This window comes from Manis javanica, chromosome 1 (genome assembly GCF_040802235.1).
Source record: "Manis javanica isolate MJ-LG chromosome 1, MJ_LKY, whole genome shotgun sequence".
In the NCBI taxonomy this organism is placed as follows: Eukaryota; Metazoa; Chordata; class Mammalia; order Pholidota; family Manidae; genus Manis; species Manis javanica.
The window spans coordinates 13,493,994-13,509,320 of NC_133156.1; the positions used below are offsets into that span (position 1 = coordinate 13,493,994).

The 15,327-nt window shown below is 36.8% G+C and overlaps 1 protein-coding gene across 1 annotated transcript in view; it reads right to left on the bottom strand.

The window, feature by feature from the left end:
* Nucleotides 1-249: 249 nt before the first annotated feature.
* Nucleotides 250-15,327, bottom strand: part of LNX2 (ligand of numb-protein X 2) — a 72,334-nt gene continuing 57,256 nt past the window's right edge. Inside the window, exons 6-10 of the mRNA XM_017676431.3 lie at nt 13,209-13,349; nt 8,279-8,456; nt 6,531-6,762; nt 4,289-4,447; nt 250-2,534 (exon numbers count right to left, since the gene is read on the bottom strand). Coding sequence (XP_017531920.3) covers nt 2,399-2,534; nt 4,289-4,447; nt 6,531-6,762; nt 8,279-8,456; nt 13,209-13,349 — 846 coding nt within the window. The 3' untranslated portion in view covers nt 250-2,398. The remainder of the gene's footprint in view (nt 2,535-4,288; nt 4,448-6,530; nt 6,763-8,278; nt 8,457-13,208; nt 13,350-15,327) is intronic.

Genomic DNA, 15,327 nt, shown 5'->3' on the forward strand with positions numbered 1-15,327 from the left:
CGCACGTCAGGTACTCAACTACATACATTCAATGGATGACGTGGGTCTGAGCTAGTGGATTACCAAAACCTTCAAGAATCAGTAGGGATCATGTGTGTCCTGCCTACACAAGTGAGAATTAGAAGATGGATTTGTGATCCTGAGATTTCAGACCTGGGCTATTGTAATGATGACCGTGTTACCACAGACGAAAACAAGGGTCACACACTGAGTGAACATCTGCTATTCAAGAAAAGAGACAATATCATGTTATGGAAAGGATGATTTTTATTTCCATCCTGAATGACTGTTACACCGTTATTTAAGCACATCTGAAAAATCCTGAAATAATTTAAACTGAAGGCACAGAACAAATCCAAGTATTTAACTACTGAAGCCTAAAATGAGAAAATTCAAATATTTCAACAGTAACAATAAATTATGAACAAGTGTCCATCACCAACTACCATTCTGACCAAAAGCTAGAGTATCTTTTGCAATATAACCAAATTAGCTTAACTGATAGCAAGATTTCCATGATGAAAATAATATTGAAAAAGATTTCCTCTTTTAAAACACTGATTATACCACTGGGCCCAATGTAAGTACTTTATTTATAACAAAGCAGCAGTTAGGATATTTGTTTATGGATGGCCGCTCCCCCAAAATGACACATTCTTACAAAACATTTAAAAAATAGCAAAGCAGAATACAAAATTCTATTGGGGGAGCAGGAAAAAAACTTGTTCCATGTCAATTAGAATATCAAAGCATTCCAATATCAAATTGCTTCAAAAGCCAATCATCACATGACAGTAATATACTGTATGGGGCATTCCACTGTATCTTGGCTATATGTTGCCCATACAGTGTAGCTAAGGGGTTGGATGAGTTAGTAGCAATTATGCCATTTCTTATTTATTCAAAAGAGATATGCTTACAAAAATCATTATAAAACCATCTGGAATAATCAGTGACATGCTACAGACACAATAACCCCCAGCAATGAAATTGCTAAGTTTGAAAATAAAGTGGTCATGCTTAAAATACACTGTAGTGTTTTGAAATACATTCTTTGATAATCAATACCATTTATTACAGAGGTCACGTGTAAATCAGCTCAGGTTCTGAACTAGGTTTCTAAGTGAAACTTTTTTCAAGTATGCATAATATTAATAAGGTAAAAATATTCTTCTTTTATTCACTTCTTTATGGGTTCTTTCAAAGACAACAATGCTGAGTTGAAAAGACAGACAAAACGGGCCGGTCATAGTTTTCAAAATCACTTAAAAAAATATGAAATAGTCAAATGACCATGAACTGATGAGAGAACATCTAAAACCTACAGTTTCAAATAAAAACCAACTTTTTAGTCTTTTTCTTGAAATAATTAAGTTTCTAAGTAATGAAATAATAGGGAAAAAAAGGGTTTCTAAAACAATCAAGATTTAAGAATCTTGAATCTAGAATAAAATAAAAAAGACCTACCTTCTACTTAGCTGTGATATATGTGTATTTAATAGCAATATGGTTTTATTTTTACCTAGTTTAACTGCATAAATCACAAAAAGATTTCCAGCCAAGATTGCTGAAGAGTTTCACACAAACTCTAGAAAATGATTTTTCCAAAAACTGCTTCACAATTTTCCTACATAACAAAACATTCCTTTGGAAATGAACACTTAATGCTTTTGGACTCTTCAAGTAAATGTAGCCTTTACCATCTCCAGCACTAAACTATAATTACCTCCCCAATTTCTTTGTCACTGGAACACATTATCTTTTATTCTCTACTACTCTAAAAATGGTTCATTATTCCAAAGTCTCTTCAGCGGTGTCAGACTTATGTCTTCATTATCTATGAGCACTGCGAGATTAAAGTAGAAATCAGATAAGCCAGAAGAGTCACTTTATGAACAGTACGAAGTTTTGAAATGTTGGCACCAGTGAAAAATGGGAAAGGGTTATTACCCAAATGAAAAATGTACCCATTCGTGGACTGGCCGCAGCAGTGGCAGCAAATGCTATTGCTACTGGCTTTGCTGATGCCAGTCCCGGGGCATGTGACTCATTGCATGATTCAGCTGTTAAAAACAAAGAGTTACCAGAGGTTGTCTAATCCAACTGGCTGGGTCACAGTTCGGGCAGACTTCATTGTTACAGGTCACATTCTGACAACTGAGAGTGAATTCTGAAAATAGGAACACACAAGAGTTCGTGCAAGACTGACTCCAAGCTGAAAGAGATGTGGTTGACTTGAGGAAAACGATTTGAAAAATAACAGGACAGTCTTAGTGGTTTTTGGCCCTGCATATACCAGCTGTGTAATAGCTACCAACCAGAAACAGAATAAAACTAAAGGGTTTTCTTTCCAAAGCCTAACAAAGGAAGGTGTGTAACTCAAAACCAATTTCGAAATCTACACCAGGCTGCCAGGCCAGCAAATGACTGTCAGAGTGACTTTGTTCCTCTGCTCCTTCAGCATGGGGACCAGTGCGGAATGGCTCATGCCCACAGTTGACAGGCCGTTGACGGCGACAATCATGTCTCCACATCTGGATAAAGGCAAACAAAAACAGAAATAAACTGCCACTATTTTCATGGTATTAAAAACATCTTGAGATTTGTTTAGCAAGAAAGTAAGTTTCACTTAACCATTAATTGTCACAGAGTAGGGTCTAATTATCTTCTCTGAGAAACATCTGGGGCAGTTTTTAATCCTCTATTGGCTTTCCCTTGCCCATCGATGACCCCCCTGTGCCAATCTCCCCTGCGACAGGTGAGTGATTTCAAGGGCAAGCAGAATAACTTTCATGTCAGCTTAAGCAAAATCTAACCAGGAGAATAAAGGTGCTGCCTCTTTAAAAACAGCAAACAATGCACTTGGAGGGGGTTGCTTATTATTTTGACTGTTATTTCTCTTTATCGTTCTTAGAGCTCATACATTTGAGGGTCAATTAAATTGAGAGTAAGACCCATCCTTCCTCTTCTTTCAGCTACTGATTGATGCCCACTGTTCTTCCAGCACAATTATCACAATGAATGATGACTCTGAAGACCTTTCTATCCTTTGTGATTTTAGTGTAATATGAATATGTTATTTTATTATAAGCTACTTCAATATCCTTTTGAAAGTAGGTGAAATGCAAATTATAAACTGAGATCCAGACTTAGCTAAGAGAATGGTTAAATCATTTTCCCCCTAAAATAATGATTTTTCCTCCATCTTTGCCAATATAAGACTGATCTGGAGCATACCAACCCCAAGCAAGTTTACAAGCATTACTTAGATGTCACATTCTCCTTGCAAACAGGGTAACTCTCCATTTGTGCACTATTCTGTCTATGTCAACGTTTATGTTTTAAGAACTGGATCTTGAATCATCAAAGCACCAGGAACTTACAACCACTCATCTCCTCTCTATCTCTTCTTCCCGCCTAGGGCCTGAACTTTGAGAAGCAGCTGTATGTAGGCTGACCAGTACTTTCTGCCCAGTAGTGGCAACTAGCAGAGGGGTTGATGGTGAAGGTTCTGGAGCTGGACAATCGTGGGCTTGAATCACCTCAACCACTTTGAACTACTTCATTGTGGACAGATTTCTTAACCTTTCCAAGTGTTAGTTATCTTGTTTGTAAAAAGAAGATAACAACAATAGCGCTTCCCTTCTGGGGTTGTTAAGAAGTTTCAATAACAGAATCACAGGCACTTAAGATTGTGCCCAGCACACTCTGAGCTGTCACACATTCATTCATCAGATATTTACTAAGACCTTCCTACATAGGCAAGGCACTGTTATGGCTGCCAGGGATACAGCAGCAAAGTCTCTCCCTTCTGAGGCTTGCACAGACATAATGTTAGGTACGTGTAAGTGCTGTGGAGAAAAAGAAAGCACAGTCATCTAATGACAGGACTGGATCCTGAGTGGATTGTGTGGAAACACTGCTTAGAGCTAGCTGTCACATCACAGTGACTCAGGTTTGGTTCCTGTCATTAGATTAACAAAACATAGCTGACTGGGAGGCTGGTAAAGGTAATGATTCAGTCTAGGCCAGGGGTGGCAATCTTTCTCTGTAAAGGGCCAGATGGTAAATATTTCAGACTTGGCAAACCATATGGTCTCTGTCTCAACGCTCAGAAGCAGCCATGGAGAATATGTAAACGAATCTGCAAAATGAATGCACGTGGCCATATTCCTTAAAACTTTATTTGTAAGAGCAGACAACAGGCTGGATTTGGAGCTGACCACTTGTCTAGATCACGTCCATCACCATAAACAGGAATCACATCATTACAGAGAACAAGACTCACTTTAACCTTCCGTCATAATAAGCAGGGGTTCCCAAGACAATGGTTTTAATGAAGAAAGGCTGATTGGTGTGGTTCTCTTCGTATCCCCCGACGATACTGAAGCCCCAGCTTCCCAGGTAGCTTCTTCTTAAAACTATATCATGACAGCTATGAAGGGCACTATAAACAAACACAAAAATAAAGAATTAATGTGGGGGCTTTTACAGCCTACTCACCTTTGTTATAACTCCATACCATGTTATTACTGTGGGGTAAAGAAAAAGGGCTATTTTATTTCCATCTGAATATATTATTTTGACAATCCATTTTCCAGCACACATGCCGTCCTAAGCAGACTCAAATTTCTCCAAATTTTTTCAGTTTTCTCTTCCCAACGGAAGGCCCACACACAGATATGCACACACGTAGAGAGGGCTTACACTCGGCGACAAGTTACACCTCAGAAATTGTGTAAAATGGTTCTGTGCCTGTAATTTGCTCACTACGCCCTCAACAAGGTCCTCAATTCTGACATCCTCTTGTATCTTCAAAATTTGTTATCTACCAAAAAAAAAAAAAAAAAAGGTATGGGAGGAGCCTAGTACTGCTGGTCTCAGCCCTCAAATGACAGAATAAGCATTAGTGCAGCTTCCAAACAAAAGGTAAGGAGACTATCCTGCTTTTTGACCTACCTGAGGAGTTGTTCCCTCTCCTCCTTCACTTGGGAGGCTCTCATTTTATGGGAGACTCTAACCAACAGATAAGAACTCCCATCTGGAAACCAAGAGCAACGGCCCCCTCCCCCACCCTAATCCCATAGCAGACACTGAGATGCTGCAGTTAAAATGCTATTGCCTGTTGGGAAGATGTTGTCCATGGAGGGAGAAAAATTCTACTTACACTTTCATAGCTCTGTGGACTTTCAAAGAAACAGTGAGTAAAAATGATAAAAACAGAAGAAAAAAAAAACCTAAATGATATAGAAAAAAATATCTTTTTATAAGAAAGAAGTATCTTTCATTTTTAGGTGAAATTGATAATAAAGGCATCTAAAGCAAGGTTTCCTGTTTTTAATGTATTTAAAAAGATTTCTGTAAATAAATAAAGCCGGTTCTGTAAAGCGATACACATTATGCTGGGTTTAATTTAGCAATTAGCGATTCACTGTTCAGAAAGGGCTTTAAAAAAGCTCTGGGTTGGAGCAGGGTCCCGTGCATCAGCCCAGTGTTTTAGGGACAGTGAAGGTTATTTTCATTATTCTGAATCTTCTGCAAAAAGCAAACAAAACACCATGCAAATTAACAAAACAGCTGTCTGACAGGCCCTTCAGCAAACTGCAGGAGAAGGACCTCGCTTTCCAGGAAAAGCAGAGCTGCTATAGTATGCGGTGTGAAAGCTTAGGGGCCGCCTATGCCCACAGGGTAGCAGCCCTTCTGACATGTGCTCGGCGGGCATGGGTCTGCAGAGAACAGAGACCTTCCGGTCCACAGAACGGCGATCTTCGATGACAGGGGTTCTTCAATACACGTGGGCTCGAAATACATTTTACTATCCTGCATATTTCTCATCTAAAACCTTTGTTGCTCTTCCTGGCACACCAAAAAATGCTGAACATGAGGTGAAAGGGTTGACCCCCCCAAACTAGACGGGGGGTCACAGACAAGGAAAACTACAGGTGGCCCCAGACTGCGAGAGCTTCTCCAGGACAGGCTGCTCTCTGCCCCTCTGGGGGCCGCGTGAAGAGGTGACGTCTCACCTGCTAGTGTGCGAAGGGGCCCTCTGACTTTCTAGATTTAAACTGACACGTCAAAATACCAGGCTGAGTATTTAACAGGGTAGGGGAGGCTCCCTCTGATGGCTGACACCTCACCTTAGACAGTATATATGCAGGAATTTAATAGCAACTGTTTAAATCTGTGTTGACTTTTCAACAGGAAAAAACCAATCAGTTTAATGTATGGAATAAACAGACATGAGGTGGTTACATCATTTTGTCGAAAAAACTCTCTCCACAAGGTCTAAAATACAAGGTCCCTGAGACAGGAATTCTATTAACAGTTTTAGGCCTTTTTAGTTTTTTTTAACCAAGAGGATGAGTCAGCAAGTTAGATGATCAACAAATGAAACCCTTTGTAACTTGATTTGATGCTGCTTTTATGTAACTAAAGACTTTCTTCCCCCTTGGTGAGGGATTTACTATGCCGCACACTAGGGAAGGTGGCACTGACGGTTATTCCCTGAAACCACAAAGCCGCTGTAGTACCTTGGGAGCCCGAGCCACATGACCCACGATGGGGACCAACTGGCATCATACTCGTTTTCACTGAAAGTGCTGGGCTGCTCTTCCGCGGTCTGAGGGGCCTCCTCGACAATCTGGACCTCCAGCGCTTTAAGGGCGACGGTGGGGGACGCAGCGCTGGCTTTCAGCATAGCAACGGCCTCGCTGTGACTTAAATTGGTCAAATCAATGCCATTGATATTCAACAGTATATCACCTGTTCAAGTGAAGAAACAAGAAAAATAAGATGAGCTACCAAGTGATTATTTCCCCATAAATCCTGTTATTTGTAAAATAATCAGTAAATGTTAGTTCCAATAACTCAGATGAGATAGGTAAGATAGAAGATCATTTTTTTTTACTTTGTAATTTTTGTAATACTGGAGGAAAATCTACTTCATGAAAAACATCTAGGAAGATTAAAAATAATTTCATGACACAGAGCCGGAGGCCCCATGCTTCAGATGTGGAGTCCACATCACTAGCCCTAGTTAGCTGGGCACAGGCCCTGGGCTCATTTGTTTCTCATTTTTGAACTTCTGTGATTTCTGCAGTTAATTTCTGTTTAAAAAATGATTTTACCTTTTGCTCTTAGAAATGAATTTTAATATTTTCTATTTTCTATTTCCAGTTTTATAAAGATGGCCCCACACAGTTCCCTCAACACAGATGCATCAGAATATAAAAGAGAAGATGCTGCAGGCTTATACAAAGATATGAAACTGGTGATTTGAACATCTTTTCTTGCTTGAGGAAGAAGAAAAGTGTTTGTTGCTCTGCCAAGTAATACAAGTAAAAAGGGCAACAAGGATTATGTAAAAGGTTAGGAGGGAAAGGATGAGTTTTGTAGGAAGCACAAACATTTGTACCAAGAAAGCTGACAGAAAATCCTCTCCCAGCTCAGCATTTATTTTACAGATGATTAAAGCAAAACAGTCTCATCATTGAAAACTTAGAAAAATAAATAACAAGGAAATAAAATTACCCCAAATTGAACACCTGGACAAGTAACCTTTATAAAAAACATAGCAGCCTTATTAAGATATCATTCACATACCATTCAATTTACTCACTTAAAGTATATAATTTTACAGTTTTTAGTACAGTCACAGATTGTAACCATCACACATCATTTTTAGATTACTTCCCCAAAACCCTGCACCCATTAGCAGTCACTTCTCTCCCAGTCCTAGGCAACCACTATTCTACTTTCCACATGAAAAATTTGCCTATTCTGGACATTTCACATAAATGTAACTATATGCAGTCTTTTGTGACTGCCTTCTTTATAGCTTGTGTCAACACTGCAGTCCTTTTTATGGCCAAAATACCATTCCATTGATCCACTTATCAGTAGAATGGGCATTTGGGTGGTTTCCACTTTTTAGTTATTATGAAAATACCACTATGAAGGTCCACGTACAAGTTTTTCTGTGGACACATTTTCATTTCTCTAGGAATGAAACTGCCAGGTCATATGGTAACCCTGTTTTTTAACTGAGGAACTTCTAAACTGTTTTCCAAAACAGTTGTACCATTTTACATTCCCACTGGCAATGTACAAGAGTTTCAATTTCTCTACATCCTTGCCGATGTTTAATATCTATCTTTTTTTATTACGGGGTAAAACAAGCCATGTTTAATAGAAAACTCTGTAGACATTATGTATTTTTTAATATGTGAGTTCAATTCAGGAAGAAGATGCGGTGAGATTGTTTAAGATCCGATCTTACCCTGTTTGATTCTGCCATCGCGTGCAAGGCAGCCATGAGGTGGCACACTGGTCACAAAGATGGGCAGCTCACCACTCTTACTTCCTCTGCCCCCAGCAACTGTCATCCCGAGGGACTCATGGGGTTCCTTCTTTACAGTGATGTGTTTTTCTTGGCATGTGACACACTGGGTAAGATCCTGGAACATGAGGAAAAATGTACTGGATAGTGAATAATAATATATAGCTGAAGTAAAGACAGCTAAAACTGAAGTAAAAATTTACATGGCAATTGTAAACTCATTTTTTTTCTATCACTAGAGTACTGAGAGTGACATAGTTCTTCATAGGTACAAACAATACAGTGAGCGCTGTGGGTCACAATGTCAAACTCTGGACTACTGTATTTTTATATGACTGCTTACAGAAATGAAAAAACTCAGGACTTCTGACATATGGAAGTCAAAGTAAAATAAGTACATCATTTATTTCATTATCTTGAGCCCCAGTCTACGATCAAGTCAATAAAAGTAAATAATGCATTTGACTTTTAAGGTTCTGAAGACAAGCCAGTTAACTTTATTTCCATCTTTCTTCTCTACTATTTGAAAGAAAAGTTTACAGAGTACAAAAGCACTGTGGATTTTACCAACTGCCAGAAAAAGCTACAGACCAACCTATCTTCTGATTCTTACCAACAAGGATTATCAGAGTACTCAATCATGAAACGGGTACAAATCTACCTTCAAAACCTTCCTAAAAAGCTAAAAGGATATGAAATAGCTGAATTTTTGAGGAAAAAGGATATGAAATAGCTGAATTTTTGAGGAAGTTAATAACAGGGAAATAAATTTACCACAAACTGTATTCTCAGGGAAAAGTTATTTTTACGACACTTGCTACTGCTGCTCATTACTAAGACACTTCCGGAGGTAAGAAAAGGAGAATTTAAAACATCACATTTCTTTTGAATTAGAATTCAATAAACAAAGTACACATATGCAATATTCATATTCAAATAACAATAGTCCATAAATGAAATTTATTGAAGGCTTACTATGTGCAAAGCTAATATGGTTTTATGTCATTATTTCATTTAATTTTCACAAGGGTCCTGAAAGTAAACCACTGGCCCCATTTCACAGATGAGGAAACAACCTTAGAGAGGTCACACAACTTGCCCCAAATTATATAACTATCAGTGACATCACTGGGATTTGGACTTATGCAAGTTTAAAAATATATGTATATATTTTGTGTAAGTATATATGGCATATATATATATGTAGTAATATACATATGCATATATATTGTTTATATGCACCTCTATCACATGGGTTACTATCCCAGTGAGTGTAACAGTGGAAGCTAATGTCTCTAAAGGTTTCTAACACTTTCCAACTATAAGAAAATGTTTTAGTTAAGATAACTATTAACATTATTAATAATATCAACAATAGATATATATGAATCCATTTACATATTCATGACATTTTCATTATTTTAAAGAGTTGACATGTATATATCTGTTAATAAGGCCCTTAAATTCCAGGCCCATCTTCTTTCTCTGCCCTGGAATCCATGCACTCTTGAAATTTTATTAAGGAAACTACATGTAGTAACACCTACTGTTCCTAGAAAATGTTATGACCTAGCAGAAAACTTGTAAATATCTTAAGGCAGTCTCCTATCTGAAGTTATGAAATATGTTAATATCCTTAAAAACTGAGCAAAAAGTACTTTATTATGAAAACAACTCATGTAAACTCAGTGAAGTGTATTTATTTAAGCAGTTTTAGCTCTTAGGTATTTAATCAGTTAAGAGTTGTTTTATGCCTCTAGATGACTGAGATGTATACATTTTTTCCCTCAGGAATCAAACCAAACTTCAAATGTTATACTCAGTATGTTTCAAGGAAACTTCTAAGGATTCAACACCAGTGAATGCTTATTCCAGTAGCTACTTAGAGGCTTAGCAGCAGTCTAAGGTATACTTTAATTTTTGACAATGACAATGATTACAATCATCAGCATAGGTTATTTTGGTGAATTTGTGTGTGTGTGTGTGTGTGTGTGGTTACTGAAGAGTAGTTGACATACAGTATTATATTAGTTTCAGGTGTACAACACAGTGATTAAACAATTACATACATCATAAAATGCTCATCATGGTAAATGTAATTACTATCTGTCACCAAAGTTATTATAGCATTCTTGGCTATATTTCCTATGGTGTACTGTCATTCCATGACTAGTTTATTTTATAACTGGAAGTTTATATCTCTTTATCCCCTTCACCTATTTTGCCCAGAATTTGTGTATTTTTATTTCACCTAGGAGACCTTTATTTTTCTAAATCAGGATTCAACATTTATTAGTTCTAATAGTTCTGTAGGGTTTTCTATATTTGCCAATAGTTTTACTTATTCCTTTCCAATTTGGATGCCTGTTACTTATTTTTCTTGTCTGACTGCTATGGCTAGGACTTCCAGTACTATGTAGAGTTAAAGTGTGACAGTGGGCTTCCTTGTCTTGTTCCTGATCTTAGAGTAAAAGCATTCAGCTTTTCACCATTGAGTAGGACACTAGCTGTGGGTTTGTCATATATGGCCTTTATTATGTTCAGGTATGTTCCAACTTTACCTATTTTATTGAGAGTTTTTTATGCAGCCACTATGGAAAACAGTATGGAGGTACCTCAAAAAAGTTAAAAGTAGAACTACTGTATGATCCAGCAATTCCACTTCTGCATATTTATCCAAACAAAATGAAAACACCAATTCAAGTAGATATATCACCCCTTTGCTCATTGCAACATTATTTACAATAGTCAAAATATGGAAGCAACCTAAGAGTCCACTGATGAATGACTGAATAAAGAAGATGTGGTACATATATACAATGGAATATTACTCAGTCATAAAAAATGAATGAAATCTTGCCATTTGTGATAACATGGATGGACCTTGACGGTATTATGCTAAGTGAAATAAGCCAGACAGACAAACACTGTATGATTTGTACATGGAATCTAAAAAACAAAATAAAGAAACAAGCAAAAAAATCCCAGAAAGACTCATAAATTAAGAGAACAAACTGGTGGTTGCTAGAGGGAAGGAAGGTTGGGGAGAGGGAGAAATAGGTGAAGAGATAAAAAGGTACTAACTTCCAGTTATAAAATAAGTCATGAGGATGAATAATACAACATAGGAATATACTCAATATTATAATAATAATCTTGTATATAGACAAATGGTAACTGTATTTATCATGGCGAGCATTTTGTAATGTATGTAATTATCAAATCACTATGCGGTACACCTGAAGTTAATGTAATACTATATGTCAACTATAATTAAATAATTAATTTTTAAAAATCAGGATTCCATACAACAAATGTAGTATGTTAGTAGGAAGTATCTAAATTAACACTTAAAAGTATACTTCATGTGTTTACTCTAACCAACCAGGTCTGCAAAGTACCTAGAATACCGCTATTTAAAAATTGTTGCATAAAATTAAAGAGAGTAAGAATTTAGCAGAGTTAAAAGAGAAAAATATATGTATCTAAACAAATAAAACAGAGTTCTCTAGATAAATGTTGGAATCATTAAGTACAGTGTTTTAAATTGTCTTAAAATTATAATGCTGTCATAGACATCCATCTCAAATTATCAGAGAATTCAATTAAAAAAAAAGATTCAAAAATCAACATTTACACCATATTACAATTCTTCAGGAATATATATGTAACTGGTAGCACAAGAACAAGCTTTATGAATAATTCTTATTCAAAGTTCCTATTTAAAACACTCCCTTTCACTGTCATCACTATGAAGGCAAAACTGGAACTTTCCTTTTGTACATGCTGGCTTTTGTTCAGAAATGAGAACAAAGTCTGTGGTTATAATTTATTTTAAGTATTAACTAAAGCAAAGACCAGTCTGTACTGTCACACGTCTGTCCTTAAGCTCAGAAAACCAGACAAACGTGATGGGCCAAGAATACCTGTGCCTTGAAGAGATGCTTTCTTAGGGTACCTATGGCTTCCCAAAGATAATTATTCTCTCAAATACTGTACTTACATTAAGAAGCCATTTTAGCAGACAGGAAACTTCCTATGGTTTTTAAGCAGAACAGTAAGTGTTTGTTTGGTAAAGAAATTTAATTTTATTCAAGGAGAATGACTTTGGAAGCTCATATTTAGCTTATATTTTCACATAGTTGGGTAAACATCATTGTTTAAAAAATACTGGCCTACTGGCGCTGCATTCAAATAAAAGATCAACTGAAGTAAATGACATGAAGAATTCAGTAAACACCAGCTTTTTTAATTCGTGCAACTGAAGTTAGACAGTATCAAAATTTCCAGCACAGATAAATGGTCTAGGAATTTATTTTAAACCAGTGAAATAGTGAAGAATCTGTAAAAAAGCTCAATATATGAGAATTTTAAATGATTTTGGAAAGTATTCCCTATAAGCTATAAGAAATATGCTATATATGGTACCTACCAAAATTAATGATTTTCTATGTTTAATATTCACCTCCAACTGTTGATACAGGCAACCTGTCCAATCCATTGCTAAGTATAGATTTGTCAAGCATTGTCTTTATGTTTTTTTAATCATATAACCAATTGTTGTATCTAAATGAGCAACCCAATAAATCCCATTTTCAAGCAGGACTAGACAAACACAACATTTTCCCTGGAAGGTCAAAGACTTCTCATGAGTCACCTGGCAGAAGCCCCTTCTGATGAAGCAACTATCTCTACAGCTGAGGAAGTGAGACATGTAGCCGCTCTCCACGGCAGCAAAGCATATACATTTCACACCCCAAACACTTATGTTCCACTTTTTCCAACAGAATAACAGCCCTTATTTAAATCTTACCAGCTTACAGTGATCCTGTGACAGTGGATAAATTAAAATACAAACCAAACACCTCACCTTATGTGAGCTGGGTCTGCTGCAGTACACTGGCTGGGCGTGGTGCTGGCTGTTGTTCTGAGTTCCTGCTTCTCGGAGAGTGTTACCAGGCTGGGGTTTCCCCGGTCTAGCAATTGTTAAATTCACCCTCTCTCCACTAGCCTGGAGAAAACACACATATGTTACTGCCAGTCATTAATGATACCTCCCGCTATAAAGTCATAGGCAGTGCAATCTTCAGTGCACTTCTCTCCATGCACCCGAGCCTTGCCCGGCTAGTGACAGGAAGCACCTGGTGGCTAGGAGGAAGGGGGTGTGTTTTGTGAGCTAATATTTGAAAACTTGTGCAGCTGAAACACATACACACAGCTCTTGGACATGCCCTGCCCAGCACCACCTCCAAAATAACCAAGGCAAAGCAGGCAAAATGCCTGTGTTCTCATTTCCCCATGATTTCTTGAAGGGGAACTTTCTTTTTTTTTTTTTTTGAGAGGCCATCTCTCATATTTATTGATCAAATGGTTGTTAACAACAATAAAATTCTGTATAGGGGGGTCGATGCTCAATGCACAATCATTAATCCATCTCAAGCCTAGTTCTCATTAGTCTCCAATCTTCTGAAGCATAATGAACAAGTTCTTACATGGTGAACAAATTCTTACATAGTGAATAAGTTCTTACATGGTGAACAGCACAAGGGCAGTCATCACAGAAACTTTCGGTTCTGATCACGCATTATGAACTATAAACAATCAGGTCAAATATGAATATTTGTTTGATTTTTATACTTGATTTATATGTGGATCCCACATTTCTCCCTTTATTATTATTATTATTTTTATTTTTAATAAACTGCTGAAGTGGTAGGTAGATGCAAGATAAAGGTAGAAAACATAGTTTAGTGCTGTAAGAGAGCACTTGTAGATGATCAGGTGTGTGCCTGTAGACTGTGTGCTAATCCGAGCTAGACAAGGGCAATAAAACATCCATGGATGCAGAAGCTTTCTCTCAAGGGGAACTTTCTTTTGAAATAAATTCCACAGTGGCTACACTTTGGAAATACTATCAATCAAACTATGCACAGCTTTGTTTCTGCTTGTTATATGTTTGAGTCAAAAATAGGTCATAAGTTTAAACAGTTTAAATATATATTTATATATATACACTGTGCATATCATATGCACAAAGGTCTTTAAGTGTTCTGATAAATTATCTTAGAGGTTTACGACTACCATTTTAAATTTAGAAGTCCTTTATCTGTATCTTCATGTCTTTATTTTAAATATAGATTCATATCTATCATATTTTTAAGAATTTATTTAATTTTCACTTTTATGTACAGGCCTGATTTGATTCTGACTCTTGGTCATGACCACAACTCCCAATTTTATTAACACTCCTATGGGACAATATGAAGGCCTGCTTTCAAGGAACTGTGGTAGAAGTGGGACCTGTGATTGTAATCAACAATGTTAGGAAATTACACTATTTTTAGTTCTTATATTGGAAAATAGGTGATAACCAACTTTAAGGCCCTATTTAAAATCATTGGCTTATTCAAGTACTTTATTAAACTTAAGTAGTTTCAGATAACATCTTCAAAATAACTGAAAGAACAACATTTAACCCATGGCCAGACTCCCAAAGCACAGAGTCCAGGGACTTGACCTAAAGGGAAAATACGAATGTAGAATGTGCAGAATCCTGGTATTTAAAATCCTGACACTCCATATTATTAGACTGCAGAGTGTAAAGTGGTGAGAAGCTCCCTCTGTGACTTCATTTAAATGTACAGAATCATTTTCATTATTGCTTGACACCTCATAACCACCACATACTCCACAATTAGCTTTTCAACTTTACTGGAAACCTTTACTGGTTATTTTATTTATTGTATTTATGCAAACCTTAAATATAAACAAATCCTTGATCTTTCTAGATTACTTAAAAGACAAAATTCTGAGCATGCAATGGAAATGGGTGTTCAGGCTTTAAATGATGGCCCAACATTTGGGTTTAGGCTAACTTTAAACAGACTACACTTCTAACACTTCAGAGTTTCAAACACAACAAATGAGTTTTGATAAAGTAAAGACTTCAAAAAAAATGCAGGATGCCCAAATAATAATACCTACAATTC